This window comes from Citrus sinensis, chromosome 4 (genome assembly GCF_022201045.2).
Source record: "Citrus sinensis cultivar Valencia sweet orange chromosome 4, DVS_A1.0, whole genome shotgun sequence".
Taxonomy (NCBI): Eukaryota; Viridiplantae; Streptophyta; class Magnoliopsida; order Sapindales; family Rutaceae; genus Citrus; species Citrus sinensis.
In genome coordinates this window covers 25975676-26002517 of record NC_068559.1, presented here as the reverse complement: position 1 = coordinate 26002517, position 26842 = coordinate 25975676, and the positions used below count along the sequence as shown (strand labels likewise).

Genomic DNA, 26842 nt, shown 5'->3' with positions numbered 1-26842 from the left:
GTATTCATTTTCAATAATTAAAATAAATACCTGTACTAGTTCAAATAATACAGATATCATATGAAATTCTAAAAGTTCATTCCAAAAAATGACAGCTGAAATGAGTTGAGTTTCTTCCATGCTTGAACCTAAAGCGCATGTCTAAACATAAGGCACAAGCAGTGTACAAAAGGTAGTTCATGCAACGGAAAGCACTTATGCACTTATTCTTCCATTGAATCTCCTACTTCAATGACTTCGACTTGGTTTTCCAATGGTGTAATCTTTGTAAGTAGTACCTCTGCAACAAGGATAGAATTATCAGACTGTCATAATTAAACTAGGGATATATCAGTTAGCAGGCAAAATGCTTCTTTATTATGAAGGACTAAGCATGAGTAGGGCCTTTCTTGCGACTGATTAAACTCGTGGCCTGGCCTTCACTAAAAACAAATCCTAACCCAGCTCTATACGGCCAGAGTAAGCCCAATGTAATAACAAAGCGAAAGTATAATCACTTAATTAATTCCAAGAAATAGGTCTAGCGGCTGCCCACAACCATTTTTTAATTCAGATCTTAGTGGCAATTATTGTCAAAAGTCGATAATTAATGTTACAAACGCACTAAGTGTAGTCCTCTTCTGTCATCAGTTTCAGAAAAACAGATCAGTTGGTAACTTGGTAGGACATTTTTTTTTTTTGGGTCAGCCAAGGGATAAAATTCAAAGTTCCTTTTTAATATGAGTAGTACTAGACTTTCCAAAATTTAATTCTAAATGATGTGACATTCATCAAGGGGATGGTGAGATAATGTAATTAATTCAATTTGAACTTGTGAAAAATAATCAACCTCTTGATGAATGATACATCACCTGCTGCATCATTTGGGATAAAATGTTGGGATGTCTACTCACGACAGAATCAAGTTGGAAAGAGTTTTGTAATGCATGTCCCCTCTATTCTTCATATTGATAGCCCAACAAATATGCAACAGTAAGACTAAGAACCCACAGATCAAATATGCCAGACCGTTCATAAGGGAACAAAATATAACGAACCACCAAAAAGATTACTGTTGATTTGAGTTGACTAGGCAAATGATTGATAGAAAGATGAAAATGCAGGGGATTAAATCACTAACCAGTCTTCTTAGGAAATGAATATCCCTTTGAACTGATATAAGTGCGTGGATTAGGCAACTGATGGTTTCTCAAGTACTCTTTATCTCCCTAAACAACCAAGAATCATAAATAAAAATTACCATGACTGAAACAAGTAAGAAAAAAAGAGTAAGTCATAAAGAAAAAAGAAAAATTCATATATAACAAAGAACTCTTCTCCAATACCTTTGTTATCACACATATATCAACATTGCTTCCACTTCCCAAATCATTAAATATGCCAGAGCAGATAGCCTCACACACCAAACTTATTCCTTCTTCCTTCTGCACAAACACCCACAAAGTCATTCATCAAAATATCAATGCAACATCTGCATTAACAGATCTCAGCAATTGAATTTAGGAACCAAAGCTATTTCATTCTTGCAGCATAATTACTATCCAATTATACAGCACACCACTTACAGTCAGGCCTTCACGGTACTTCGACTCAAAAACAGCCATTGCCGCAAGTGAACCAGAACCCATAGTAGCAAATGGAAGTGTGTCTGTTGATCCATGAGGATAGATCTGTGCAATACAATAAATCAATAGTAAAAATTATTAGCGCCAGCAACAGAACATGACAGGTCAGATTCTCATACATAGAACAAAAACTTACGGTGTGCAAATGTGGTCCAGTGGCATCAACTCCCCCAAGAACCAAAGCAGCTTGCACGTGACCTTGGTACCTTGACAACAGGACAATTAACCAGTCAGGCCTTATTTGATTATTATTTTCTTACAAAATGATGCCAATTACAGCAGCCTCAAACTATCGACTTACTTGAACAGATGCGACTTCAGAAGAGTAAGAGCTGTCACAACCCTTGATTCTCGACCGGTATGATATCGATGAAGCTGGAGCTGCGAACTAACCATGTCTGCAGAGAAGCATGATAAAGAGAAAATAAATGAGTGATAGACACCACTGAATTCCAGATGCAATATATTCGATAAGCAGCAGAGAACACAAGAACTGCATGAGACTTATTTGCCTTTATAACTGTTCTGGACATTAAGAATAGAAATAGAAAGTACCTGTTACTGCTTCGGTGTCAGCAGCAGTTCCAGCTCCACAACAGTAAATATTAGGAGCCATATAATGTATTTTCTCACAATTCTTATCACAGACAATGGATCCAGCAGTTGCTCTTGTATCTGCTCCAAGGATGACTCCATTCTGAATACAATTTCGGAAAAAGGAAAAATTGAACCATAAATAGAGCTCTACAAATTTACAGCCACCAAAAAAGTGACATTCACCCAAAAGGTGCAGTTCTGGACACGGAGCCACCTGCCAGTTATTTTAAAAGCTAACTTTGAACTAATAAAAGATTTAAGGACACTGATGAATTGACAAGTCACAACTTACTGAATTCAACCACAGCAAAGCAATGGTGGCAGCTACTTCCAAATGGAAGTCATATCTGGACTAAGAATACTTAAAACTATTCATAATTCTGGTGTGAAATTCAGTTATCCCATTCTCAAATATAAGAGCGAAAGTTGCATTAGTCAGGTTTGCTTTTGTTCCTTAATCAGAAGGTAACGTTACTGACTGGCAAGCTAATCATGTATATTAGAAAGCAAGAATATCAAATGAACCATGATCAGCTCCAGATTATTGAGGTTAACTCAAGTGTGATGTCCTCAATTAAGCTGGTTTCCTTGATAGGTTAATGCCCAACAGCAAAAGATCATTCTACGAACATGAATCCTAAAGAAATAAAAATGCAAGTGCATGTCTCCTTATATAATTGAAAATTTTCCAACATGTCAAAATGAAACAACAGAAAACAAACAAAATAATAGTTCTAAATATCATAATTTACCTGAAAGATTAGACCAACTATAGTTGTCCCAGTCTTTCGATAAGATGGAGGCGGCACAATGCCTTTCTTTGAAAGCATATCATTCCTTCTGCACAAGTCAAAACTGAACCCACCTTTTGGAGGAATTCCTATGTTTGCATTATCCATATCTGAATATCTCACAAAGCCTAATTCAAGACAACAAAACGACTTCATAAAGACCCACATTACCACACCCAAATAACCACAGTTCAGTTCAAAGTATTAAAATGATAAATAATTAATAAAATCAAATGTAAAATTCAAGGGCTAGCCAATTAGTTCCACAGAGGTCTATCAATCGATTAAGCATGAGTCTAATCTGAATCACCAGAAACCTTATCAACAAAATCAGCCGGTTCAAATTCATAGAAACATACATTCTAACTAAAACAATCTATGGAAAAAACTAAAAGCCTAATTTGCAGAAACGAACCCTAACAAAGCGAATTAATACTTTCGTTTGGTTACCGGGAAACAATAAGAATCGAAAGAGAAAATCGGAAGCTAAACCAAATATTTTTCATTGATCAGTCCAAACAATTATAGGATTCACAAGAGATTTTAAACATAAAATCCAACTGACTCAACTAAGATTCAGCTACTGGTTTAACAGGAACTTAATTTTGATTTGATTTCTTTTCTATTCCTTTTTTTTTTTTTTTTTTTTTACCTTTGCTTTACGGGCAACCAACAAACGAAACATAAAAAATTCACAAGCCATGATAAATGAATAAAGAACAAGCGCAATAATACTTACAAAAATTGGAACGAAATTGGCTGACAGATCGTTTGAAAATGAAAATATGATTGAGAACTAAAACGAGTTGAAGCTTATGAACACTGAGACTTGGAGCATAAGAAACTTGGGAACTTATTTGTTTAAATTGAATTTTACTATTTATTTATAATTCGGCAATTGTATTTATAGTTTTTTTTTCTTTTTTGCTGTTATTTCCTCCTGTAAATTTTAAATTATGGAATAACTCTCAAAAGTATAAAATTTTCAAGTTGGCCCTTCAAAAATCAGAAATAGAAATAATATTATATAAAAATGATCAATTTTTAATGAAACTAAAAACGTATTTAGTACTGTGTTTGGTTATTTATTTAAAAAATCTAATACATATGGATCATTTTAATAAAATAACTTATTTTGGAATTATATATATAGACTTATATGTGTGTGTATAAAGCATGTGTGACCATTAAAAAAAAAAACCATTATTCTTTTGATATGAGAGACCAACATCTTTTGTTATAATAATTAAAGCTAGAGGGACTCATCCAAACTCGAACATTTGAAAATGATAATTTTTTTATTACAACTTTTGCAAAAAAACGAAATATTGTTGCTGCAAAACAATACCAAAGGCACCCATGATGTTGTAGCAGAATCAGAATCTTTAATTTTGGGGGTTATTTTTATTGTAAATAAAAACTAATAGGAGTCAAGTATATAAAAATTATTTTAAAGGTTAAATTTGTAAAAGATACGGAGTTATTTTATAGTTAATAACATCTAATGATGGTCAAATATAAAATATAAAAGAGTGTAATTTAAAGGTCAGTTTTATTTTTTATTTAAAAAAAAAAGCATAATTTTTTTATACTTGAGGTCACAATAACCCACCACTGAAAGGTGGAAATTAGATAGTCCCATCAATATAACTCGGAGTCTGAGTTGAAGAAGAAAAGAAGAAAGAGTTATAATTACACATTGTATTAGTACCGCAAACATGATGAATTTGCATAAAGTTCATCAATGGAGACCTGACATGCATAATGCCATGCAAATGGGATTTTTTATTTTTTTATTATCTATCATATCTCTAGGATTTTACATGACTACTTCTCTGTCCAAATCCAATCTAGGCTTTAGAGTCACCATCAACCCATTCTTCACGTAGAGTGTTGTAGTCACCTTTGGAACAACATTATGATCTTCATCTACCTTAACTGAATACCTCAACAGAATTGAAGCAGCTACCATTTTCATCTGCATGTATGCAAACTTCTTGCCTAAGCACAACCTTGGACCGGCATTGAACACAGCATATTTGAATTGATTCTCACTCACAAACTGCCCATCTTTAATCCACCTCTCTGGCTTGAACTCCAAGCAATCTTTACCCCAAATGGACTCCATTCGAGCCATCGAGTAAGTGCAGTACAAAACTCTAGCTCCCTTTTTGACCATGGTACCATCAGGGAACGCGTCATCTTCTTCAACTTGTTTCATTTCAATTGGAACTGATGGGTAAAGCCTCAGGGATTCTGATAATGCTGCGTGGAGATACACCATTTTCTTTAACTCTTCGGCCGTGAAGATTACATTGTCTTGAAGTTGGATGATACCCTTTTTGTGAGACAAAATTTCATTGATCTCGACGCGAATTTTGGTTTCAACTTCAAGATTCTTGTGCAGCAACCAGAAAAACCATGTCAATGCTACAGAAGTTGTGTCTCTCCCTGCTAGAATAAAGCTTACGCTAAAATCTCTGTAGTACTTGTCCGGTAAATGTCCGTTCTTCTCCTCGGTGTCCATAAGCCTTGACAGAAGATCAGATTGATCGGTCAAGCTACCAAGCCTTTTTCGTTTATTCCTCCTGTCTGAGACAATCTTGTCCGCAAAATCTTGTACAATTTGAATGGCTATCTTGAGCCTTCTCTCATATCCTAGTCCAAAAAGCTTCATGGGCTTCCATATAAAAGGTGGCAACAAGAATCTGAACAAACTGAGTTCTGTGGCTTCTTCAAAAGCTTTTGCGAAGGGAACTTCTGGTAAGTCTATTGCCAAGCATCCAGGATCAACCCCAAGAGCAGCAGTGCAAATACTGTCCAACGTAAAACGAAGAAGCACTTCCTGAAGATCAAATCTATCTCCTGATTTAACCAGCTTTTCGGTTAGTCTTAACAGCTTCTGTTGAACCAAATCTTGCATAGTCTGGAGAGAGTGCTCCATAAACCGGCTTGAATGCATATGAGATTTAGCTATCTGCCTTTGTTCCTTCCATGTTTCACTATCAGCATTGAATATACCGTCTCCGAGCAAGTCCTGAAACCTCTCTCTGTAGTTTTTTCCTTTGGGGAAGTTGCTGAAATTTGTTTTAACCATGTACTCAATGTTGGAAGGATCAGCTGTCAAGATTCCGTAGGCCCCTCCCATCCATACTCCCCTGTAGTAAAACGTTCCCCCGGTTTTGATCAAAGCTTCTGTGGCCCAGTCATACATGTTGTTGAGATGAAGAAACATGGACGGTAGGACCCCCAGCACCGGCCATAACATAGGACCTCTGTTTGTGAGCTTTTGGCAAATGCAACTTAAAATGAATAATCCTGAGGCAGCTGCAGCTATGTCCCATAAACATATGTGTGCATAAAACCAATCTGAGACCAAAAACAAAAGCTTTCTTGTCATTGCCATTCTCTATGCTTTAGATGACAACTGATGTTAATTAGTCTGGGTCTTTAAGCACGTAAGAAGAGATTAATGGTTTGTGAATAAGTGAATAATGATGGCTCAATGTCCACTTTTTACTATTTAGCCATTTAATTAAAGCTGGTGAAGGTATTAATAATATCACCAGCTTCTTTGACCCTTGTGTGAAAGGGAATATCTTTTGCACTTTATCTAAATAAACTGTTATCAACCAAGGTTTCCTCTACAAAGATGAAAACAAGAATTGATAAATTAAAAATTATCAGCTAAACCCATACACTGACGCTTCACTTATAGTGACCTCAGATACCTCATTTATGATTAATGATGTTGTTTTTGGAGATAATTATGCCGCTTATAGGAATGATGACCAAAATACTCTACTTTTGCTAATGTCTTCTATTGTAGTAAGTTCATCCTGATAAAACTATTGTAAAATAGTAAATTTGAGGTATTAGAGGCTAGAGCCAGTGGACACTACCGAAAGAGAGGATCAATTAGCAAGTCAATTAATTAATATCTCCCCACTCAATGGTTTCCCAACTACTTGTGATTAATCATCTCAACTGCCAACTTGGCTTTTGATTAATGAGGATCAAAAGAATTGCTGAAAAAAGTACTTCAGCCTGAAACCGATGATCAGCTTCCCACATTCGAACTATATTCATTTCGGTTGCTCAATTGTTATCCAATTCAATGCAGTTCAACTTGAATTTTCTATCATTTTTATCACTACCCTTTACAATTTACTTATTTATTAATTTATTATTTTTTTTTATAACTGAACCTCTGCGACCCAATTTCAATAATCAATTCTGGAAAAAGCAAAAGGCTTAAGTTTAGACAATAGAAAAAAAATTTCTTAAAGAAAATCTATCACCATCTAGCGAAATCTTTTCTCTGTTAACATTACTCGAACATATAATTAAGCCACACACTTTAAGCTCGTAATAAAATCTAAGAAGTAAGCAATGTGTAGCCTGCAGTTGCTGGGGTTTCATTTATCAAGGATTCTTCTTTTAGTCAAAAGAAAATGTTAGAATATCAAGAAAAAAAATTTCCATGGTTGAAATTAGGAACCCCAAGCGCCTTTGAACTAATCGAGAGCACACAACATAGTAAACCAAGCAAATGTAAGAATGACGAAGGAAAGGGCTAGATCTTGCAATACAGTGTGCATATGAGCGAGTTGGTTTACCAGTTCTGCAACTGATTTCAAAATTTTATGTGCATCTCATTCTCTTTTTGTCAGGCCTCTTTTTCTTTATGACCCGCTTGAATAAGAAACTATAAGATGAATATAGAACACCTCTTTATCTTTTTCTTTTATTCCTTGTTTTTCTTTTTACTTTCAAAGATTAGAATTTAGAGATTGACCTGATTATATTGCAGGGTTCTTTAAGTGGCTGATTCAGTGCAGATATGAACATTTTGATCACCTGCCTAAGAAAACGCATATTCTAAAAGAAGTGCATGTCACCAAGAAAATTTATGGGATTTAAGAAATATATAGTTATTTCATATGCTGGTTTCATTTTGTACTCAATTGCCTGTTTATGAAAAAGCGCAAAAGAGAAGGGCTTTAAATTTGATTCTGGTCTACAGTTAAAAAGTCATAGAACATGTTCTTTTTGTGTTTTGGAATTAAATAGTAAAAGGCTACAGAATAAACAGGTAAAAGCATACACTGAAACAAAATGAATCAGATGCGACCGTATAAATTTTTTTTTGCCATGGCAAGCAAAGTAGGCTTATGCATCATTCCATCAATGTATGATAAATATCACAGTTTGGTAACAAGCTCATATAACATCCCAACTAATGTACAGCTCTGCTTTTGGTTCTCCATCCGATTGGCCATGAACTCACTTCCAGCTCAACACCTGCGGCCCCATTCCATATCATCTATGCAAGATGATGTTCTAATAAAGGAACTCTTTCTAAGCCATGACCCTGACGGTCGTCGCCTTGATTCTGAGCAGGTGCTTCGTGCGATGGAGAATATCATGTGTTATGCTACGGCATCAGAAGTGCCTGTAAGTTTATGCTCACACCTACAATGTTACTTGTTCTTTTTCTTGTAAAAATTCAAAGATGTGCATAGTCTAAGACTGCAAGAATTGAAAAGGTTGTAAATTCTGTGTCTTTCATAATGTAATGCAACAGAGTAGTAATCATGTCTCTAATACACTTACATATGTGAAAAATCCTAATAGGCAGTCAGTCTTTGATGTGTTCCTTCTTTATTTTTTTCGAATTTATCAAGTAAACTTTCAGATTTTCCGTAGGCCTCTCCACTGATACATTACTTATTTTGTAGTTCGCTTCATGTACATTTTTCAGGTTTCTGATGAATATGGTGATGCCTTTGCGATGAATAATGCAAGCAATATTGAAGTTGTTGGATCACAAGAACCATTGGGGCACACCATCTGTAAAATTGCACGCGAGGTCATTCCTCTCTCCTTCTCTGCTTCCCCCTTCAAACAGTTACAAAAGTACAGTTTGATATATTTTTTGTAATAGCAGATACTCTGCAAGTGTTCTGGAGAAGGGGATTTACACAAAAGGACCATGATCGTGTTTGATTTGGTAGGAAATTATAGGTGGGATGCAAAAGTGGTTTTAGTACTTGCAGCATTTGCAACCAGCTATGGTGAATTCTGGCTTATAATGCAGCTATATCCTCGAAACCTCTTGGCGGTTTCAGTTGCCATGCTCAAGCAATTGCCTTGCAATGTAAGCATGCTGAAGCCTCGATTTAAGGCCTTAAGCTTGCTGGTTAAGGCAATGGTTGAGGTGACAAAATGTATCATCGAATTTGAGGGACTACCGATTGCACATTTAATGATGGATAAAGAGATGATTTCCACTACAAAGTCCCACATCTTCATAGCAGCTTACTGGGTCATAAGAAGCTCCTTGAATTGCTCTTCTCATATCAATGACCTGATAGCCATGAAATCAGAGCAAGTGCATGTTCTTTCCCTCCAATGAGTCCTAATATTTTGTGATTTTTTTTTTAATTTCCATCATGAAATTCTGTCAAGTTACTGAGCATTCGACAAATCAGTTGATGTTTGATGGTCTAATCAATTTTATTCATGTTCCAACAAAATAATAATAATAACTGCAAACAATTTAACTAATCAGAATGGAGATGTATGCAGGAATCCAAATTCAAATGCAATTGCAGCATGGGAGCTCTCAAGTTTTGTAAGTAGGTTAAGCAGCATTTGCAGTCACCTCAGGCGACAAGTGGACGCATGTCGTCAACAAACAGGTTACTGTTTATACGATCTTCTGAGTGATTTGCGAAGTTTATTTTTAATTAATCAATAAGTTTGCACAGCTATAAATTATTTTTTTAATGAAAAATGAATAGAGACGAAGTTGCATCAGAAGCTTGTAGACCTTTTAAAGGAGTCCCAAATAGACAACCAAGAGGTTCTTCATGTTTTATTTGCTTTGAAGAATGACTTCCCACTTAAGGATTGTTCCACGCAAGCAAAGGTAATTTCTCTGTCCCACTTTGTTCGTTCTTGAACCATTATTTCATTTCTCAAGAAAAGAAAAATATTAAAGAGCTATGACGATACTCTCCGTACAAAAGTATTGCGTAGTTCTAATCATAACACTCTTTTAGACTCAAGAACAGTATCATTTTTATTTGAATTAATTGGAATACTACTTTAAAAAAAAAAAAAAGGGCTACATCTATAGGCCTCTTGTAACTATTAAAATTTTTGCATTAATTTAATTAAAATTTTTGTTTGGGTCCATTATTCACAGCTAGGCGTGTCTGAATTGAAAGACAAGGTGGTTATACTTTTGGTTTCAAAGCCAGAGCTTCTTCCTTTGGAGAAATTATTCTTGTTGGTTCACCAAACATATGATCATCCCCACAACAAGAACCTAGAGGAAAGTTATAAAATTGTGTGGGTTCCCATTTCTTCTTCGGAAACGTGGACTGATGTTGAAGAGAGAAACTTCGAGTTGTTCTCGTGCTCTTTGCCATGGTATTCAGTTCGACAACCACAGTTACTGAACTCAGCTGTGGTAAACTTGATAAAACAAGAGTGGAACTTCAAGGAAGAGCCTATCATGGTAGTGTTGGACTCACAAGGAATGGTTACTAATTCAAATGCACTTGATATGGTACTAATATGGGGTGCTAGAGGTTATCCATTTTCGGTTACTAGAGAAATTGAGCTTTGGCAAGAGGAGGACTGGACGTTGCCACTTATGATTGATGAAATCCATCCCCTTTTAAACAAATGGGTAAGACCGCTGACCCTATGATTGAAAAAAGAAATTGTCCAACTTGAACACTAAAAGAAGTGTATCCCATCTCTTTAACAGATGATAGAATATTGTTATTCTACTCACTGCATTCCATTGATGTCAGGTTGAAGAAGGCAGAAATATTTGCCTCTATGGAAGCGAAAACAAGGACTGGATAATAGAATTCAATGCTAAAATGATGGAAATTAGAAGGCTCGGCTTGCAAGTTGATATGGTGTTTGTTGGTGTCAAGAACCCAAGTGAGCAAGTGAGAAATGTTTTAGCTACCATCAATCAAGAAATGCATACTACTTTACTCTCCTTTACAGAAATACAATTCTTCTGGTATCGGTTGGAGAGTATAAGAAAATCAAAACTCCGACTAGGAAAAGTGGCAGACACAGATCATACTCTCAGAGAGGTGTCAGCATTGCTGAATACAGAAGACAGTGACAATGGTTGGGCTGTATTTGGAAAAGGGTGGCCACCAGATATTGTGAGGCTTCAAGGAATGCAGCTCATGGAATGCTTGAACCTGTTTCCAGATTGGGGTGGAAATGTGGCAAGGCGTGGTTTAGTTGGTGCAATTAGAAATGCACTTGGACTAGCTGTTTCTTCAGAACCCTGCAGTCATCCTAATGTTCTACATTATGCTGAGGGATCACGAGAAGGAATTGTAGTATGTGAAAAATGTAAGCGCCTCTTGAAAATGTTTGTAGTCTATGAATAAAATGTAAAACGAGTCTACTACTCTAACTGCATTACCCATACTTGCAGACATTTCTGCATTTATTATGAAGATGAGCTTGTCAATAGCTTAAGAAAACAATGCTTGTTGGCGTTTAAATTATTTGAATCTGCTGCTTATGATTGTTTTGCAAAAATATATTATCTATAAATTAATTATCAGAATAGAAAAGAATAATTGCCAACTTGTTAGTTTTCTCTTTTCAAGACTTATATACGAAGCGTTAAAGCCAAGCTTAAACCCTATTCTTTGGCCCTTACTTTCAAGCTTAAGCTTTAGGTCAAGTGGCAACTTAACTTGAAATCAGAGTAGGCTTGACTTCAAGCTTTGTTTGAATTGAAAGAGATTTGCTTCATTCTGAAAACCGTAGCCAAGAAATCAAAAATGATTTTTGCAAGCATAAACCAAGTGCTTGGACCCAAAATACAATAGACAATTGATCGAGAACGTGATGTCAAGAAAAGGAAGAAGGATGAAGAACAAGTCAAATAGGTTTAAGATATTTTTATTTTTAAATAAAAAGGAAAAAATGAACATGTTTTTTTTTTTTTTTTTTTTTGAAAAACTAAAAGGGTGACAATGTTCTAGTTAAAATCTTTCAAAATATTAATTTTTTTGTTAAAATGTTCAAAATATTATTTTTTTTCTTGTTCAAATAAGTATTGTTTAATATGTTGGAAATAATTTTTTTTTTAGTTTAAGGCGTGAGAATTATTTGTTAAATAATGGGTGTGTTATATATATTTTTACACTAGTTATGTTATATTGGCCATAATAGATTGTTTTTAATAATAATGGATGCGGCTATTTACACTTTAAAAATTAACACTGTTGTTTTAATAAAATATTTTTTTACAAAATTACCCATCATTTAAATTACTATTAAGTATAATTTATTTATGAGCCAATACAATTTAATTACTTTAAACACTCATATGACACACTCATTATTTAACATATAATCTTTTATATATAACATCTTAAAAAATAATTCATTAAACATGTAGCAAATCAATAGTTTAAATAATTTTGAAGATAAAATATTTGTAAGAGTTACATATTTCAAGAAATAAAATAAACTGAAATTATTGCAAAGGTGCTCATATTTTATGTCTTTGATTTAAAAAAATAAATAAAAGCACTCTAAACATAGTAATCCAGTCAGCATCTTCTTCTTCTTCTTTAATTATTATTGGGGTAGTGAAAGTCTACACTTCTTGATCTTAAAGAACTTATAGGTGAAAAAATTGATATGAGATACATTCTTTAATTAACGAAAACTAATAAATAAAATTATTTTTAAAAAATCTGTTTAAAACTTGACTAAATTCCATTGCTGCAATAAAATAATAAATATTAATTTAAAATCCTAAAAAATGTCTTACATCAATTTTATTGATAACTGGTTGTATAAACAATAGATGTACAAAACAATCTCTCTATTAATTAATGTGTGACATATATCATGTAATTCATGTTGGACTCGTAAAGAGATAAGTAGAGGGAACATACTCCTTCCACCATTTTTAAAGCTACTTTTCTTCCATTTAGTCGTGAAAGAGCCTTCATTGGTGACTGCAGACCAATGAGTGATGACGACCTCCATCAAAGCAGAGGTCTCTCACTGCTACCTAACAATGATTAAGTTGACTGAAGGGAAATGACCTAAATAATATTTAGTATTCAAGTTTTAACACTCCCTGTCTTGCATATACTTGGACTCATTTAACAAGTATTTGATATCTCATACTTTAATTTCAGTGTCTCAAAGTCATTGAAATAAATAAATTCTGAAAGTTTTTGCAGAAGGCTCGCATTTCATGAGCCTTTTGCTTTATGGATAATTTATCTATCGCACATTCTTCTCTTTAAGCTAAAGAAGAGAACTTCAGGCTTTTTATTTTATTTTATTTTTCATTTTTTTCGAAAACTCTTTGGTCCTTTTTTTGCTTTAATAAGGCAATTTGTGGTCCCTATGGTTAGCCCATGATTAACGTTTTCGAAGCTGCCAGACTTATATGCTGCTGGTAGACCCCAAAAAATCTTATTTAAAAGCCTGAAGATTTTTCAGTAACTTCTAGAAAATATTCTTCCAGGCCTCAACTAAGATTATTAAAACCCTGGAACAAGTAAGGAAGCAGCTACACGATCAAAAGAGTGACTTGGAAATTGAGAAGACATCATATTTGCCGATGGCGTTGTCGATGATTATCCTGATAGCAGTTTGCTTTTAATGATTGAAGGTTGCTTATGTCCCAAAATTGCATTGTCCGAATTTCCTCGCTTCAATTCGGATTAGATTTGATTGAACAAATTAGAAGTAATTACGAAACAGAAAATAAAATGCATTGCAAATTTCATGCTGGAAGTTTACTTGACATCAACGGTTATTTTTGGTATCGTAGTATTTTGACTCGTGAGAAACATTATTGTGGAATGCAAGTTTTAGTTATTGGAAATATATATATATATATATATATATTTATCGATTGGTGTTCAGTAAGCATGCACTAGCAAGTACAGTAAAAATTAGTTATTATGATTTTTAGAGATCTTTTTTCCTTTAACTAAAAGGAGAAATAATCAGTTAAACTACCAAAAAGCAAACACAAATATAGAAAAACAGTAGTTTAAAACTGAAAACTGACTGGCCACCGTTCTTTATCAATACGTACACAATTGCCATTTTCTAAAACAAGGGAAATTATTGAATGAATCTATTAGATAAGGTTCATCAGCACATTTGTATATATGGACACCACATCCTGATCCTGTTAAAGTTTTCTCCCTTCAAAACCAACTCCTTGGATAATAAAAAGAAAAAGAAAAGTTGGACTGGAAGAATCCTACGACAGTATAATATCAACGAACAAAAGGAAGAATTAATTAATTACGCCATTTACGTTTAGAATTTGCGTGCAGCGTACCTCAGTAATTTCTGTTTCGTGCATGGGTCAAAGTTGATTGACCGCGATATAAACTAAAAACTTAACCTGCAGTAAGAACTAGCATGTGTTGCGCATTGGACTTAATTGAACGAACATTTCTGCTATACGGGATTTCTAAGCACCGACGTGTAAAAGGCAGAAGATACAGTCACGGGACAAAATTTCCAATCCTTATTGGAAATTCTAAACCTCCAGCTGTACTTTATGTTTAAAACCGAATTGGAAGCAAGGTAGCAAATTGAATGGCCTTTATTCCATTTACTGAACTATATAAGTCCTTGAGTTAAACCGAGATGGAGACCAAACATAAACCCTTCTCTCTCTTTCTCTTGTGTCCTTCTCCAAAAATCTCTACCTCTTCCTAGCTAGCTAGCTTCAATGGCAACGTCAATTGTGCCTTATAGGATGCAACCGGCCGGGCGCGAACGCCATATGTTCGCAACCTCTGATGACAATGCAATGTTGAGGCAAGTTCAGGCCACGCATGCTCCTGACGGCCGTGAATTCAATGTGAAACCTCTTCTTTACATCATTGAGGACATCTTTCAACGTGCCGCCCCCAGTTTTCCTGGCTTTATTCAGGTAGTTTAACTGTAACTTAGTTTGTGTCTACCATGCATGATATGCGCCATTTTAGATAATACTTTTTTTGATCAATTTTGGGTTTCTATGTAGGAAACACAAGCACAACTGGATGTCTTGGATGACAAGGCATTCCAGTCTGGTTTCTTTGACATGCTCGATCTTCTGTCATCCACCATTAACAGAATTTCCTGCGAGGTTTGCCCTTTGACTTATCATTACTTGTATTCTTATTATGGCAGAAAAAAGAATTGCTAATTGTAAGAAGAAAATACTTCAAATATATATATATATTATGATAGATATCATGCAAGTGTTCTGGAGGTGGAGATGCTCATGCAACGACTTTGGGAATATTCAACATTGTGACAAGCTATTCCTGGGATTCAAAAGTGGTGCTAGCCTTGGCAGCATTTGCTTTGAACTACGGCGAATTCTGGGTGGTGGCGCAGCTCTTCCCCGTCAACCCGCTTGCCAAATCAGTGGCACTCCTCAAGCAGTTGCCAGAGATACTGGAGCGTGCTGACACCATGAAGCCAAGATTCGAGACTCTTAGCAACCTGATCACAGCCATGCTAGACCTGACCAAATGCATTGTAGAAGTCAAAGAGCTTCCGTCCGATTACATTACACCTGATACACCAGAAATGGCAGCTGTCACTGCGCATATTCCCACGGCCGTTTACTGGATTATCCGGAGTATTGTGGCCTGCGCAGGTCAAATTTTGGGCCTCATTGGCATGGGACATGAGTATGTTTTGCACATCCTCATTCCTTATCGTTGGTATATAATATATCTTTTCTTCCTCTGCCTTTTAGTTCATAGTAAGTCTCAGATTTCACGGTTGATCTCAGGTATATAATATCAACAACAGAAACCTGGGAGCTGTCAAGCTTAGCCCACAAGATCAACAGCATATACAACCATCTTTTGCAACAGCTCAAACTTTGTCATCAACTCATAGGTGAGCCCTCCACCTTCTCCCCAACCAAACTACCAGAAGATATTTTGGCCGGTTATGTATGCCTGAAGAATGATCCAAATCTTTTTGTGTGATGCAGAGGAAAAAAGGCAAATCGAATCATATCAAGCACTTGTGCGACTCATGGAAACGATACACATTGATAACATGAAGGTTCTGAACAGGTTGTTGATTCATACAAAGGACGATCAGCTGCCACTTGTGGAGTGTCCTACCAAGCGAAAGGTAGTTGTTTGCCCGTTTCCCTCTCGTTTCTCCTCCGAATTAAATTTCCTATACAAGGATCACATCACTGCTCGCTCACTCGCTGTTGACCCTTCTCCTTGCGTAACAAAATAAAAATTGAATTGAAAACAGGTTAGCATTGATGTGCTGAGGAGGAAGAGTGTGCTGCTACTTGTTTCAGACCTGGACGTCTCCAACGAGGAGCTATTCCTCCTAGAACAAATGTATAGAGAATCACGGCAGCTGTCGTCAAGAACAGAGAGTCAGTACGAGGTGGTGTGGCTTCCAATTGTGGACAGATCAACACCATGGACAGAAGCAAAGGAACATAAATTTGAGGCCCTCCAATATATGATGCCATGGTTCTCTGTGCACCATCCCTCGGCGATTGACCCAGCAGTGATCAGATACGCCAAGGAAAAGTGGGATTTTCGGAAGAAGCCCATTCTTGTTGTCCTCGACCCGCAAGGAAGAGTTGTCAACCAAAATGCCCTCCACATGATGTGGATTTGGGGCAGCGTCGCTTTCCCTTTTAGTGTCGCCAGGGAGGAAGCACTCTGGAAGGAAGAGACTTGGAGAATCGATTTGTTGGCGGATTCCGTTGATCCAGTCATCCCTACCTGGGTATATATATGTATATAATATATTATTAATTAATTACTAACCGGCCACAACATTTCATTTTATTTTATTAGCAGTTTTTGGTTTATTTAATTTATTTGCAAATTATTAAATTAAAATTTCAGATTATGGAACAAAAGCATATATGCTTGTACGGTGGAGAAGACTTGGAATGGATCAGGAAATTCACAGCCCTAATGGGGGCAGTGGCAAGAGCTGCGGGCATTGCGTTGGAGATGCTCTACGTTGGTAAGAGCAATCCTAAAGAAAAAGTCCGGAGAAGCATTAGTACCATCACTGTGGAGAAGCTTAGCCACACATTGCCAGATCCTACTCTCATTTGGTTCTTCTGGGTGAGGCTCGAAAGCATGTGGCACTCCAAAATGAAATTCGGAAGGAAAGTGCAACAAGACCCCATAATGCAAGAGATTGTGACAATGCTTAGCTTTGATGGGAGTGATCAAGGATGGGCAGTCATTTCTAGAGGACCACACATGGCTAAGGCCAAGGATGAAACCATTCTCAAATGCTTGACTGAATATACCACGTGGGAGCCAAATGTCCCAGAAAAGAGTTTCGTTGTTGCTATGAATGATTATCTCAATGAAAACCGCCCCCCTCATCACTGCAACCGCCTCATCTTGCCTGGAGAGGCTGGCCGCATTCCGGAGAAGGTTGTGTGTGCTGAATGCGGCCGTCGCATGGAGGAGTTCATTATGTATCGCTGCTGCACCGATTAAGCTGCCCTGAGTCCCCTGCCGGTTCGTTCGTATTAATTAAGACCTTACATACATATAAAGATAATGGAAATTTTATTTTGCATGCATGTGATGAATAAGCACTTCGCTGCTACTGTTTTTTTTTTATTTGAGATGTGAAATTACCAATGGACGGAATTCACACACTTTGCTTTCGGCCGTTGCATGTGATACTCGTGTTTGTTTGCTGTAATACTTCGAGTTACTTCTACTCTCCATGGTTAATTAAATGCATATTTGTACTAATTACTTGTTTTACTAATAAAATTGCTTCATAAATTTTACTCTAATTCTATTTTACTAATAAAATTGCTTCATATGTTTTACTCCATTCTATTTTGCGTTCAAGGCATCTGCTCCTCACGCATCCTAGGTTTGGCCCAATCATTCCAGATTTTACTTGGTAGGCAGTTTGATAAGAGCTATTTGTCACGGGCCGCTCAAATAGCTCTTATCTAGTGACAAATTTCCCAATTTGCCTTGCTAATCGCCGAATCGACTTTGGGGAGTCAAAAATAAGTTCAATAAATAAAATATTCAATCGAAATATATAGAATAATATTTTTTTTCTTCTTAGAAACTAACGGTAGATCTATAAATACAAAGCTGCTTTGTTGAGTACGAAATGATGTGGCTCCATCAGACTGGTCCGGATAAAAAGTAAAAGACTTTTAAAAGAAAATAATAAATCTAATAATGTGGAGCGACGTAACAAAAGATTTTGTAGTTTGTACACAAAAGCTTTATACAAACATTTTAGAGTTCTATTTTACGACAAAATTTGGATCCTAAAACTCAAAAATTTTCGTTTGCACCCAAATTCCCAAAAGATAAATGCATTTATTAAATCTAAAGTTTAAGGTGAAAAAAAGAGAGGAAAAAATATACCAGCAGACAGGTAGCAAAACAGTGCAATTGAAGCATACACAGCGCTGTTTAAAACTGGCAAAAAAAATATTAATCTATGCTTCGGAAACATGAACATCCCTCACTATTTATTAATTAGAGAGAGTTCACCAGTAAGAAGCAACCCCCAAGTAATCACATTAAATTAAACAGCAATAAATTTGATTAATAAAAAAAATAAACAAAAAATAATTAAATCGATAACTTAATTTGAATGGCAATCCGCCCATAAAACAAACTACGACCATGAAGCGTAGCTTGTAATTAAATAAAAGAATGGGTGAGAAACGAAGTTGATTTACGCTTTCGTTGACTCGTCCCTCTGGATTTATAAATCCAGTCGAGGAACGCAACGCCTATCAAAAGCGACTTATCTGAAAGGAAAAAAAAAAAAAAAAAAAAAGAGGCTGTTTCGGCTTCGGCGGCGGTTTTAGCTTGATGAATGTGGAGGGCTAGGGATTTTATAAAAGCAGAGAACATTCGGGGAACAAATCGACTCGTTCAAAATGACGAAAATGCCAGTTGTTGGGCTTCATTTATAGCGTCTGGGCTGTAACATGAGTCTGAGAGTGTGAATTGATACTATCCACACCCCATTACAAATATTTCAAAACCCTTTTGTTTTTTACTTTACTGAATTTTTTAATATTTAACCTCCTCAATTTAAATCAACTTCATTCTTTAAATAAATTTATTTATTTTCAAAAATACCTTCTTCTTTTTCAAAAAATTATTAAAAACAACATTTTGTTTTTTTTTTCTTCTTTTCTCTGACTTAGCACGATTCTACGCATGAACTAAGGGTGTATTTGAGAGTGAGATGCTATAATTTTTAAGCTGCAGCTGCTGTGGAGTAGAAGTTGAGAAATTTTTTTTACTAAACTACCAAAATATAGTTACAAGTGTTAACAAACATCTTAATAGCTGGGCTTTGACAGCCCAACTACGTCACCACACTCACAAACGAGCTATAAATGATCTAACATCATATTTTCACCTAGATCAAGTCTTTGCATGCAAATCTGCAAGGTCCTAACTTGAGAACCACCACCAACACAGTCACAAGGGTTTTATTAAGTTACAATCAATGTAACTTAGGTGACGTTTGTTTTTTTATCTGAAATCTGAATAGACCTGAATTAATCTGAATTCTGAATAGATTTAAATATCTGAATCTGAATAATATGTTTGTTTTTTTGTCTGAATCTCGAAAAATAAGTATTAAGTTGTTTGTTTTTTCAACTTAAAAAGTTGAAAATATGTACTTTTACATTTGTATCCTTATTAAATTTGAATGTCAAATAAATAATAAATTAAATACCACAATATTTTAACATTTATAAGTAAAACTATATTCAAGTGAATACATAATTATTTTAGAATTTTAATATATAAAATACCATAAATTTTAAATTTTATCGTATATAATATAAGAAAGAAAAAATAGAAAAATTTTTATGTGGGATAAATACCTATGGGTGAGTTTTGTGATAGACATGAAAAATAAATTATAAAGCAGGGATATTTTTTACATTAGCAAGTAATTGACTTGATTCAGATTTCTCCATTAAGTAAAAAGTCAAAAAAATTGACTTATTTTATTAAGTTAAAATTATCTAAAAAGTGTCATTAAGTTATAAAAACAAACACCTCTAATTAACTTAATTAATTAAGTTAAGTCACTTTAACTCATTAAGTTAAAAAACAAACGCTACCTTAGTCTTTTTTTTGTCTTTTTTTTTTTATAAGACTATACCTTATGATATTTACAATCATACAATTATTAAGATCAATTTACATTACATCTTAATAGTACCGCCACCCAAATTATTGAGACCAATTCACATTACATCTTAATAGCACCGCCTAGATTTTAACCCTCGAAATATTCGAGGGACGTCAAACTCTACTTATGGGAGAAAGACTATTTTCACTCAAGCTTGGAAGAAGAAAATTTAAATTAAACCCTTACAATATATTTATAAATTCTCAAACTATTTCCCCCATACTTGTGAAGGAGTTGCGCTACTCATTGGGCCAAGCCCCTAGTCGTTAACTTATAGTCTATTTAAAAAAAGAGTGAGAGAGAGTTACGTGGCAGTAGCTGACAAATCATGGGGATATAAATTGCATTGATTATAATTTGAGAAGACCTCAATCATAAGGACATGGTTAAAGGTGCAGAAGCTGCAAGTAACAGCTTCGAACTTTCCCATTTCCATCACCTTGTATTGGGACCTCTTTCTCTCTCCTCTAGCACCCGTGGAAGTTCCCCATTGGCTGCTGTCACTTACAGAAGCTGTAACATAGACTTCTCCCAATCATAATCATCGTTGTGGTGGCTCAAGGACAATTGGATGAAGAAGAGGTTGACTTGAGAGTTTTGAGAGAAGTCATTGAATTCATGAATGGATTTTAATTTGATTTGGCCTTTTTCTTCTAGCTTCTAGGTTGGATTAGGCATGTTCATTGATTTTTTTAAATAAAGATGTGTCTGCGTATTGTTGTAGTATACTATAAACTTGCGGGTGCAAAGTAGAAGATTGGTAGATGCCATTAAAATTTTTAATAAAATATTTAAAATAATATATATTTCGATAACACCTCTTTTTAATGATAAATTTAACCTTAATTAAAATTATTCGTCCTGAAATCTCAATTTTTTAGTTTTTTTTTTTTTTATGTTCACAGTCCATATCCATTGAAAATTTTCTCTTCTTAAAGTTCTTTTAAAGATTTTTTTTTTTATAAGACAATAACTCTAAATATATATATATATAAATTCAACCCCACATTATTCACAAAATTACGAGTCTTTTTTTTCATCTCCGATTATTCGATAATTTCCACAAGCACAAATTCCATTTTTAATAGGCCCAAGGAAGATGTGATATTGTACTCATGGGGCTCGCAGGTCTTCGAAGGGATGAATTTCGTGCCTTAAATAATATAATATATGAACGGAGTTGGCTTGTTAGAGTTAGGCTGTTGAGTTAAAGTTTGCAGATCTGTTATTTATGTACATCTATTCTTTTTGTTTTCTAACTCTTGATTTAAAAATAGCAAAGAAATATATTTAATTTAAGGTTTAAAACATAAAAAAATATATAACAAAGGTGTTAAAATCTTATTAAGAGTAACAAATAATACGCATAACCCATTTGTGTAAAGAGTTTTAGCTAGTGAATTTGAATGTAATTTCTCAATAAAGGCTAAATGTATTAGAAAGATTTTAAGAGGATTTTAGAGGGGTACGCCCGTCATATAAAAGAGGTATGAAATAAGAATACAACGTATGCTGCTGAGAGAAATTATTTTACCCAAGTTTAGTAACTTGATCCCGTATATTTGTAGATTCAATACCCAAATTTTGACGTTTACATTTGAAATAAATTGAGACTTACCTCTAAATATTATTTTCAAGTTGCTACCTATCACCTCTTAAGCTCCAACTTTCTCAAATACAGACTCTATTTTAATTAGATATAGCAATTTAAATTGGTGAAAATAAGTAATTTAGGATGTATTATAACAGAATTAATTTAAGTTAATCCTAATAAATCTCCAAAACATATTAATAAAATTCTGTTGTAATATCTCAATATTAAAAAAAATTCCCTCGAGAACAATGATAAGATCATGGCTGTGCGTCTTTGTTATTGTTAAGATGAGAGAAACCCACGTAATGATTAAATATTTAATTAAACAAACAGAAAGAGCGTAACTATGTGATTTAATTACCACAAATAACATTAATTATTGATTAGCCAGCCACCCATTTAGAGGTTTCCCGAAACAATGCGGAGCTTGGTCGAAGTTTTAATTAGACTCCAACCTCACCTTAATATTTGCTAGATAATATGCACGTTTTTGGACTTGTTCACCCAAATAAACAAGTCTTGAAGGAAAACAAAAAAATTCAAGAGCCTACCTTTCTTCACAAATCAAACAGCAGAATGAGTGAATGTTGGATCACGTTAATGTTCGAAAGGAAATCACAGGTGAAAATGCTCTTTTTTATCACAATATAAATACCTTTTCAATGTGTTGTTCAATTTTCTTGGTTTAGCACTAAGAAGAAGAGAAGAAGTATTTTATTCAAGCAGTTACCATATGCGGGTTGAGTCAAGTTAGTCCATCATGAGAGACCCATTCGTGCAACAAGCATGAATCTATCTTATAGATGTACTCCCTCACATAGGGTATTATGGAACAAGGATTTTGCCCTAATGGAGGTAAAATAAAAAAAATAACAAATCTAAAGAGGGTTTAACGTAAAACACTTATTATTAAACTTATGGAAATTATCATTGCACCACCTCTCTTTTGTCTTATATTCATCCAACCACTATAAAATTCTAACATATTCTCTACACTATTTTTCTTTTTTAATTTGTATCAATTAGTCACTTTTACGCTAACACCGTTAAATAATTTAAACAAAATGATAATTTTACCCCTAAAAAAATTAAAAGACCATTTTTATTTTATAAAAACTTTGAAAATAAAAAAAATTATAATTCTAAAAATACCCCTAAATTTAATAAAAAATAAATCCAAAATTAGAATTTTTATTTTTTTATTAAAATTTATTTTAATAAAAAATTATAATTATAAAAATAATTACAAAATTTTGGGATTTAATAAAAATCCCCTAAATTATTAAAAATTTGAAATTTATTTTTTAATAAATAAATTCAGTCATTTTAATAAAATTTTTCAAAATTATAATTTTTAATAAAAATAATTAGTAAAATTTTGGAAATTCTAAATTTAATAAAAAACAACTGAGCATCTCTATTTAAAGATTTATTTTTATTAAATTTAGGGGTATTTTTATAATTATAATTTTTTTTTATTTTTCAAAGCTTTATAAAATAAAATGATATTTTAATTTATTTAGGGGTAAAATTGTCAAATTATTTAGTGATATTAGTGTAAAAATAACTAGTTGATACAAATTTAAAAAGAAAAATAATACAGAAAACATGTTAGAATTTATTAGTGATTGGATGAATATAAGATAAAAAAGAGACGGTGCAGTGATAATTTCCCTTAAACTTAATTAGTTATGCGAGTGATTACGTAGAATATTTATATGTATTTTTCAAGTCCTGGGGAAATTTATCTATCCCGTCAGAAATTATAAGATCTCATCCAAAACAGGGAAAAATACAAATGATAATCGTAAAAAATCTGCAGAATCGAGATAATTTTCATCGCATTGGTTGAAGATATAGGTACATCAAGCCATCAGGTGTCTATCTCTTCATGAAGTCTTTCTTGTTTTCAAATTTCTCCTTAGGCCCACTGAAAAAGAAACATTTATTATTATTTTTTAATGGAACCCTTGTTTGTTAAGACATACTTTATGTACACGACACATTCAGCCATTTCTTTGATAAATGTTGAGGACATCTCATGATTTCATATATGAAATTTCCATTTGAAAGCTTCCAGATTGATGAAGTACCCTTTATGTGTTCATTGCCATGGATGGATTGCATATAATATAAAAACCTAAATGAGAAATTTTACAAAATCAACAGATAAGAAAAGATAATACAAGTGGAGGCATAAATGAATATAGTGAGCGATAAAATTTCATATCTAGGGATACGTTTAGACTGTTTTCCATAGTCTCCAAGTCCACGATACAACAAAACAAGCCTTCAACTCATCAATTCGCGAATGGGCCTATGGCCCAGCGGTGAACCTCTACTCTCACAGTTAAGAAAGATTGTGAGAGTAGGGATTCGAGTCCTTATGAATTCAAAACTCTCTCAATCAAGCATTATGCATGATTGTGTGTAGTTTATTTGTAAGTCTTTCTCTCTTGTGAAATGCGCATGATTGTATGGAGTTTATTTGTAAATCTTCCTCCCTTGCGAAATGCGAGTGAAGTATAGACATTCATTGTCTATGAGGGTTACTTATCTGGGCATGTATTTCATAAATTTAATGTAATAATACAAGTATCAGTTATTTATATCTGATTGTAAATATAATGTAATGTCTGCTGAATTTATATATATGATTGTAAGTATCAATATAATACAATAATAAGATGTGTATTCAGTATTAAAAAAAAAAAAAAACTCACCAACTCAAAAAATAGAAGAAGGATTTCAGAGCTAGCCTCTGTGGCTGAGAATTAATTCATGTTGTTGGAGTACTGGAGAGAGAAAGGGGATAAGCAAGTTGCACGACAAGTTAACTATGCAAGTCTGCAATGCAAATGCTGCTGCATGGCCACCGTTTGAACAACCAATCAATTCGCCGCGCGTTCTAAAACTTCTAACTTTTATTGGTTTTTGAAGAAACTAGCTTGGACCAATGGGGTTGTCGCATAAGTGAAAAACAAAAGGCTGATACTTTTTGTGATATCATAAGCGTCATCCGAATTCTTTAGTTTATCCAATATTGGTCCCCGCACCCCCCCCCCCCCCCCCCCCCCCCCCCCCCCATATCTTCTCAGTGGAAATATTAACCCACCGTTACATCTCAGGCAGCAAAAACGTGCCCTGTTTGATGCACGCTTTTTGTCAAAGCAAGCAACAAGTTAATTCAGATTTAATTTCAGCGCAGATTTCTCTGCTTACGGATTTGATTGGTCTTGTTGTGATTCTTACCCTCGTCGAATTGCGTAGGTGGCCCTTCGATATGCCAAAATAATTACGCATTGTTTATGATATATACTGTTATTAAAGTACGTAGTTCTCCTTTCAGTTTATACGAGCTGCCGAGTTGGCATCAATTCTCTCTTAGGCCTTGTATTTCGTAAGACGACCTAAAATATATACTTTAATACTGGCGTTTACATGGAATTAAGCAGGAGACAGCTAGCTAGCTTTAAGTGTTGTTCGTTGATCAAATTATTGGTTTAGGCGTTTGCCGCTGTTTGCGCGTTCACTGTGTCGTACTCGAAAGCTCGAGGCTAGGAATAAAATTATTCAGACCTGAGCTTCCCGTTTTCTTATTTTACAACTTTGAAACACAAGATCTTGAGACAGATTACAGAAGAATCGGTTATAAATTTTAGAACTAAAGGGTTCAGTTTGATTGAACCTGAAATTTCTTATTAATTAATTCTAATCTAAATTCATTTATAGACGTAAATTCATATGGTGACACTGATCCTGATTAGTGACAAAAATTAAAAATCAAGAAGTGTCGGTGATTGTATCACGTAACGATTGTTTAGATGAATTTAAATAACGCCGTTATACCCATAGACTTTTTTTCAATTATGCATTGATGAATTGATACCTAATTAATCGTAGTAAATTATGCTCGGTTCAAAAAGCAAAATGCTTAATGTTTAAAAATCTATCCGAGAATGACTTGAAAAGTGAAAACACTAGGGCATTATGTCGGCTGCCACAATACATTTAAATTTAATAATTACTGGGAGAAAATAATTTAATCATCATCAATTATATATCTTAGCATCGATCGTTACTCGATAGTTGATATATATCTTATTCTTACTTTTCTAATGAGCTTAGTTTAATTAATTAAGTCAATCTTAACCAATAAATCTAATAAATTTAATAAACTTTGACTACATAACATTTGAAATGAATTATTGCACAAAAATCCAAATCATGCAATTTGCTTGATGTCCGTCCTCAATATGTGTGTGTGTGTGTGTAAACAGTCACCGGGAATACAGTGTGCTGCTGGGCGCTAACATTAAATGTATCATCAACAGTCAAACTTAACTCTGATATTATTTTAATCTTTAGAAACAAACCCAATGAAGCAGGAACAAATAAAAAATAAATTCCTTTTAGCTTATGGACAGAAGCCTAACCGGTAACCGTAAATAACAGCTATACACGAAAAAGCATGATTAATATTTATGACAAAATCTTGTTAATTGCATTGCCATTGACCTTGATTATTAATTTTATCAGCAGCATTAATATATCATATATCATGCTTAATTTGCCAAATTGAGATAACATTATAACGCGGAAACTTTTTATTATTATTATTTGGAAATGATTATTTATTTTCTTGTTTCTTCGGGGATTTTATCCGTGTATGTAAACAAACAAGAAAAGAAAAAATATTAAAAGAAGAAACCGATAAGTGTAGTAGACAGCCATTATTCATGCATTTGGACCAAACTTTTCGTGCTGTGTTTTGGTAACATGCCCTAAGTTCAAAGTAGACGGAAATTAAAGAACATTCAAATTAGGTTGGCATATGTACTATCGGTCTCTTTGAAAAGGAAACTCCTTATCTTTTTCCTTTATTAGAAATTAACATCGTTTGCATTACATTCTTAACTGCGGACAAAATACAGATGGAAGATTACAAATATTGGATATATAATTTGTTTTAA

At 34.2% G+C, this 26842-nt stretch overlaps 4 protein-coding genes and 1 non-coding gene across 9 annotated transcripts; 2 read left to right on the top strand and 3 right to left on the bottom strand.

The window, feature by feature from the left end:
* Window positions 1-21: 21 nt before the first annotated feature.
* Window positions 22-3909, bottom strand: LOC102624622 (proteasome subunit beta type-7-A). 4 transcript variants are annotated; one of them, XR_003066470.2, is made up of 10 exons: window positions 3753-3909; window positions 2975-3141; window positions 2181-2322; window positions 1927-2023; window positions 1762-1831; window positions 1566-1670; window positions 1326-1424; window positions 1121-1208; window positions 830-935; window positions 22-280 (listed from the first exon to the last, which is right to left on the bottom strand). XR_003066470.2 is itself a non-coding variant. In XM_006483922.4 (10 exons), exons 2-9 carry the CDS (start codon window positions 3119-3121, stop codon window positions 901-903), a joined length of 783 nt encoding a protein of 260 aa, XP_006483985.1. In that variant the 5' UTR covers window positions 3122-3141; window positions 3753-3909; the 3' UTR covers window positions 22-280; window positions 852-900. The 4 variants fall into 4 exon arrangements, 3 of the variants coding, with proteins under 3 accessions (XP_006483985.1, XP_006483984.1, XP_006483986.1); XM_006483922.4 differs by having other exon boundaries at window positions 852-935; XM_006483921.4 differs by lacking the exon at window positions 830-935.
* Window positions 3910-4676: 767 nt separating this feature from the next.
* On the bottom strand, window positions 4677-6441 carry LOC102620095 (cytochrome P450 86B1-like). The gene has a single exon (XM_025100382.2). The coding sequence runs from the start codon at window positions 6417-6419 to the stop codon at window positions 4833-4835; it is 1587 nt and encodes a 528-aa protein (XP_024956150.1). The 5' UTR covers window positions 6420-6441; the 3' UTR covers window positions 4677-4832.
* A 1039-nt stretch (window positions 6442-7480) lies between these two features.
* On the top strand, window positions 7481-11544 carry LOC102625281 (protein SIEVE ELEMENT OCCLUSION C). 2 transcript variants are annotated; one of them, XM_052440276.1, is made up of 7 exons: window positions 7481-8470; window positions 8755-8885; window positions 8964-9403; window positions 9605-9717; window positions 9820-9947; window positions 10227-10715; window positions 10843-11544. In XM_052440276.1, the coding sequence occupies exons 2-7, from the start codon at window positions 8763-8765 to the stop codon at window positions 11446-11448; spliced, it is 1899 nt and encodes a 632-aa protein (XP_052296236.1). In that variant the 5' UTR covers window positions 7481-8470; window positions 8755-8762; the 3' UTR covers window positions 11449-11544. The 2 variants fall into 2 exon arrangements, with proteins under 2 accessions (XP_052296236.1, XP_052296235.1); XM_052440275.1 differs by having other exon boundaries at window positions 7484-8470; window positions 8778-8885.
* A 3184-nt stretch (window positions 11545-14728) lies between these two features.
* LOC102625551 (protein SIEVE ELEMENT OCCLUSION B-like) lies at window positions 14729-17871 on the top strand. The gene is made up of 7 exons (XM_006483925.3): window positions 14729-14996; window positions 15090-15194; window positions 15299-15747; window positions 15852-15961; window positions 16059-16204; window positions 16337-16828; window positions 16951-17871. The coding sequence occupies exons 1-7, from the start codon at window positions 14793-14795 to the stop codon at window positions 17563-17565; spliced, it is 2121 nt and encodes a 706-aa protein (XP_006483988.1). The 5' UTR covers window positions 14729-14792; the 3' UTR covers window positions 17566-17871.
* Window positions 17872-18463: 592 nt separating this feature from the next.
* On the bottom strand, window positions 18464-18614 carry LOC112499104 (small nucleolar RNA snoR137). Its single transcript, XR_003066630.1, has one exon. It is a non-coding gene; the product is annotated as a small nucleolar RNA snoR137 (small nucleolar RNA).
* Window positions 18615-26842: the final 8228 nt, after the last annotated feature.